The following is a 5,700-nucleotide window of genomic DNA, read 5'->3' on the forward strand; positions in this document are numbered from 1 at the left end:
TTTTTCAGGATTCTTTGATGAATAAAAAGTTAAAAAGAACAGCATTTATTCAAAATATAAATCTTTTCTAACAATATAAATCTTTGCTATCACTTCTTATCAATTTAACACGTCCTTGCTGAATAAAAGTTTCAATTTCTTTCAGAAAAAGAAAGAATAAAAATGTACTAACCCCAAACTTTTGTACGGCAGTGTATATTGTTAGAAAAGATTTCTATTTTAAATAAATGCTCTTCTTTTTAACTTTTTATTCATCAAAGAATCCTGAAAAAAAAGTATCGCAGCTTCCAAACAAATTTTAAAAAGAAGCAACAGTTTCCAGCTCTGATAATAATCAGCATATTAGAATGATTTCTGAAGATCATGTGACACTGAAGACTGGAGGAATGATGCTGAAAATACAGCTGCGCATCACAGAAATAAATTATATTTAATTAATTATATTCTATTTTATTAAAATAGAAAAACGTTATTTTACATCATAATAATATTTCACAATATTACATTTTTTCCTGAATTTTTGATCAAATAAATGCAGCCTTGATGAGCATAAGAGACTCCTGTAAAAAACATTAAAAATAGTTCTGATCCCAAACTTTTAACCGGTAGTGTATGTACACAGTGTCTTCAGTGCTGCACTGTGCATTAAACCTATTATAAAGTTACAAACTCTGTTCCTTTGGAATAATGTACAGAAGCACGTTTTCATCTCACAATTCACACTTTATTTCACATTTCGGAGGAAAAAAGTCAGAACCTGCAAGTCTGACTTTTTCCTCAGAATTCTGAGTTTTCATCTTTTTTTCGGCCACAGAATAAAAAATAAAAACTTTCATTGTGACTTTATGGGATAAATCTAAATAAAAGTTTATATCTCGCATTTCTGAATCTCACAATTCTGACTTTTCGCAATTCTTAGAAAAAAGTCAGAATTGCAAGAAGAAAACAAAAAAGGTAACTGCAACTTTTTTCTCGAAATTACAAGTGTATATCTCACAAATCAAACTATATAAGTTTATATCACACAATTTAGCATTTATATCTCAACTTCTGACTTTTTTCTCTGATTTCTATATCTCACAATTCTGACTTTTTTTCAGAATTCGGACTTTTTTCTCTGATTTCTATATCTCACAATACTTCATTTTATTTTTCAGAATTCTGACTTTTTTTCTGATTTCTATATCTCACAATTCTGACTTTTTTTTTCCAGAATTCTGACTTTTTCTCTGATTTCTACATTAGGGAAGTAGATGGTAACCTGCAGGGTTTGTGTTCAGGTGTAACTTCCTGTCGGTGGAGCAGTGTCAGGATTGGCTGAGGAGGATCAGCGCAGTCGTTCGACCGCCGGCGCCGCTGGAGGAGCTCTTCGCCTTCGCCTTCCTCTCGTGTAGCGCCAGCGTCTCTGCAGAGGACAGAGAGGTGCATGATGGGATCTGCCGTGCAGGTACTGGACGTTTGTGTTTTACAGGTTCTTGTGCTTAACTCTTTCCTGTGTCATGTCGTTCCAAACCTGTATGACTTTCTTTCTTCTGTGGAACACAAAAGAAGATGTTTAAAAAAAAATGTTCATGCTGCTCTTTCTCATGCAGTGAAAGTGAATGAGGATGAATGCTGTTCAGCTCCAAAAATGACAGAAAGCACCATAAAACTACAGCAATAACATTTTAATTTTTTGTTTAAATTCATTTAAATTGTCCCCTCTGCTGCAGCTCTTAAATTTATTAAAAAATAAATGTCAATTCATTGCAACTTGTCATGCTAGGCGGGTTATCATCAACTAAAACTAAAACTAAAACTATTCAATTGAAATTGAAATTGAAATAACGCAACAATAAAATATAAATATTAGAATTTTCTAATGAAAATTAAAAAATGTTGTCTCTTGGCAACTGAAATAAGTTGAAGCTGAAGCACTAAAACTGGAAATAAATAAATAAAAACTAAAACTGAAAGTTAAAAATATATTAAACCTAAATAGAAATATTTAAGAAAATAATAAAACTAATACAAATAACAAGATAAAAAAATATTGAAAAAAATATTTCATGTATTATATAATAATAGTTATATAATAATATAATAAAAATATTATAAGATTATAATAATATATAATAATATTATAAATACAGTGGTGTGAAAAAGTGTTGGCCCCCTTCCTGATTTCTTATTTTTTTGCATGTTTGTCACACTCTTGTGTGTTGTGCATTAAAAATAAGGATGAATGCACTGTAATTCTGTTTATCAGGACAATCTTTTGCAATGCTGGCGTTTATGAAGCAACGTGAAATGACAGACCGATGTCTGGCTTAATGCAACATCTACACAAAAAAAATCTGGTCAATATTCACGTGATTTTAAGGCCTGGGTGACGTGTGTGTTTCGCTCTGTGTTTGCAGGAGGACACCAGCGGAGGTTCAAGCGAGAGCTGGAGAGGATGGGCTTCGACACACACAGTGCCTGGAGAATCTCCAACATCAACAGCAACTACAGGTGAAACGGCAGAAACACACACACCTCCTCACACCAGCAGCCAGAGCAGCTTCATCACGAGCCGCGTGTGTGTGAGAGTGTGTGTGAGAGTGTGTGTGTGCGTGTGAGAGTGTGTGCGTGCGTGTGTGTGCGTGTGTGTGTGAGAGTGAGTGTGTGTGAGTGAGTGAGTGTGTGTGAGTGAGTGAGTGTGTGAGTGTGTGTGAGAGTGTGTGTGACGTGTTAAACACGGACTGACTGACCCGCGCAAACACACCCGCGGTGTGTGTGTGTGTGTGTGTGTGTTTCTGATCCCGCAGGCTTTGTGCCAGTTACCCAGAGCAGATAATCGTGCCTGCTGCGGTCAGCGACCAGGAGTTGGAGAACGTGGCGGAGTTCAGATCATGGAAGAGGATCCCGGCTGTCGTTTACAGGTGTTTCTCAGTTTGATAAAGGACTGTACTGGGTTCAGTACAAGTTCGGCTCCATTGACAGTGTTAACTTCTGCATAAAACTTCAGCACAATGTTTGTGGCGTCTGGTTACTTCTTTAGAAAAAAAACGACTCTTGTCCTGATTGTGTGAAGTCAGTAAGCACATTAATTACACGCTGAAGGACACTAGAAAGGGATTGCATAACTACCCATAAAACACTGTTTACTCGGAGGAAACTAACTCACAGGAATTATGTTAGTAATGCATTACCAAACATTGTTTAGCTGATTTCAATAGAATAATTATTGGTACAGAATAATTAAAGTTCTTTAATAAAAATATGAGCTTCACATTGCTGCTTTTTAACTTTTATAAGGCCTTTCATTTTTATAAGAAACTGCTTTTTAACTTTTATAAGATTAATTTTATTTTTTGTGCAAAATTATATTTTCCATTTTAAATTTGACCAAATTGTAAAACATTTAACAAAAATTACATTTTTGTATAGGGCCCTATAATATCCATTTTATTTTATATAGAATTGCATTTTATTTTCCCCCAATTTTTTTCCATTTTAATTTTATTTTGAAATTTTTTTTTTCTGGATTCTGTTTTATTGGTAAAATTAAATTTTCAGAAATAAAAAAGCATGTTCTTTGAAATAACTAATTAATTGAAACTATTAATTGAATCAAATTTACATTTATTTTAATAAAATTTAAATACTTTTATAAGGCCTTTAATTTTTATAAGAAACTGCTTTTTAACTTTTATAAGATTAATTTTATTTTTTGTGCAAAATTATATTTTCCATTTTAAATTTGACCAAATTGTAAAACATTTAACAAAAATTACATTTTTGTATAGGGCCCTATAATATCCATTTTATTTTATATAGAATTGCATTTTATTTTCCCCCAATTTTTTTCCATTTTAATTTTATTTTGAAATTTTTTTTTTCTGGATTCTGTTTTATTGGTAAAATTAAATTTTCAGAAATAAAAAAGCATGTTCTTTGAAATAACTAATTAATTGAAACTATTAATTGAATCAAATTTACATTTATTTTAATAAAATTTAAATTAATTCAATCAAATTTACACATTTCAACAAAAATGTAATAAAAGTTTAACAATGTAAATTTTTGGGGTCCTGTAATATCCATTTTATTTTTTTCCCATCTTCTGTTTTATTTTTTGTTTTTCATTTTTCTGGATTTAGTTTTATTGGTTAAATTAAATTTAGTAATAATAAAAGCATGTTAATTGAATTAACTAATTTATTGAAACCATGAAACTTCTACAGTTTAACAACAATAAAAAAAAACACACACATTTTTAGGACCCTATGATAACTATTTTATTTTTTCCGAAGTTGTTTTATTTTTCTCAAATTATGTTTTCCGTTTTGATTTTTCTGAATTCTGTTTTAATTGTTTAATTAAATTCTAAGAATCAAAAAGCATGTCTAATCAATTAAATTCCTAAAAACATTAACAATTTAGTAATTTATTAACATTTTTGTTAATAAATTATGTATTTTATTTATTTATTTTTTCAGAAAATCTGTGTTGTCTGTTTTAATTGCTTTGTATTTATGATTTAATGCAAATTTTGGTTATATATAAAAAAAAAACATAAAAGGCAATTGAATTAATCTTTTAAAATGTCATGAAACTTGAAATTGAACAATCTCAAAAATCATAGGGCCCTACTTTTAGATTTTCATTGTGCATCACTGTAACCATGATTTTACTTTTTTTTAAAACTGGGACAAATCTATTATGTTCTGATGTAGACTTAACTAGTACTAACAAACTAGTTAATTGTAAATTGTAGAAGTTTCATGGTTTCAATAAATTAGTTAATTCAATTAACACACATTTTATTACTACATTTTTATTTAACCATTAAAACTAAATCCAGAAAAAGTAAAACAGAATGTTGGAAAAATAAACTGTTAACTAGTAATCTGTTCACTTTATTAACTGTTTGTATATTAACAGACTTATTTAGTGTTAACTGTTAACTTACATCACTAGTAAGCTGTGAACCTGAAATGTTTTTAATGCCTGTCCAATGTTATTTTTACCTTAACCTTTGACCCAGACACCAGAGTTCGGGCGCTGTGATTGGTCGATGCGGGCAGCCAGAGGTCAGCTGGTGGGGTTGGCGTAATACTGACGATGAGCATTTGGTCCAAGCCATTGCTAAAGCCTGCGTCGCGGATTGGGCTGCGAACACAATTCAATCGAACACAAACACAATCCCCGGTGAGCTCAGTGACTGCAATCCGCACGCAGCCAATGGGAGCGCAGAGCCGGAGCCAAAGGCCACGCCCCCTCAGAGGCTGTTGATTATGGACGCGCGCTCGTACGCGGCTGCAGTAGCCAATCGGGCGAAAGGAGGCGGCTGTGAGTGTCCAGGTAATGCTGTAGAGCTTATGTTTTCAAATAAATGCTAAATGTATAAAACATTTAAAGGGGTCATATATAGTCTAGTCTCCCAGGATCAGGAAACGGTCCTCCATAAAATGCGCTGCACACATCTGAATATTTGGGTTGAACTGTTCTGGAACAGTGTTGTAAATACAACTTAACCACTGATTTCTAGTCGTGTCCATTTTTGGAAGACCAAACAAAGTAGTTTTGCTTTCACAACGAAAAACACAGCCTCTCCACGACATGGCGGCAGCAACAACAATACTACAGCAAGAATCAAAGTTACGCCTTCTTTCTTTGCGTGAACATTTGGGCGGCGTTATGCAAATCTTCCCACATAGTGAGGTAGACATGTGG

The 5,700-nt window shown here is 32.6% G+C and overlaps 1 protein-coding gene across 1 annotated transcript in view; it reads left to right on the forward strand.

The window, feature by feature from the left end:
- Positions 1-5,700, forward strand: part of LOC107698017 (myotubularin-related protein 3) — a 50,783-nt gene that overhangs the window by 7,511 nt on the left and 37,572 nt on the right. The window contains exons 3-6 of the mRNA XM_016498924.1: positions 1,281-1,447; positions 2,400-2,493; positions 2,790-2,903; positions 5,012-5,328. Of these exons, the coding sequence (XP_016354410.1) occupies positions 1,281-1,447; positions 2,400-2,493; positions 2,790-2,903; positions 5,012-5,328 (692 nt within the window). The remainder of the gene's footprint in view (positions 1-1,280; positions 1,448-2,399; positions 2,494-2,789; positions 2,904-5,011; positions 5,329-5,700) is intronic.

The sequence above is a fragment of the Sinocyclocheilus anshuiensis genome, unplaced genomic scaffold, assembly GCF_001515605.1.
Source record: "Sinocyclocheilus anshuiensis isolate Anshui unplaced genomic scaffold, SAMN03320099.WGS_v1.1 scaffold2368, whole genome shotgun sequence".
NCBI classification, from domain to species: Eukaryota; Metazoa; Chordata; class Actinopteri; order Cypriniformes; family Cyprinidae; genus Sinocyclocheilus; species Sinocyclocheilus anshuiensis.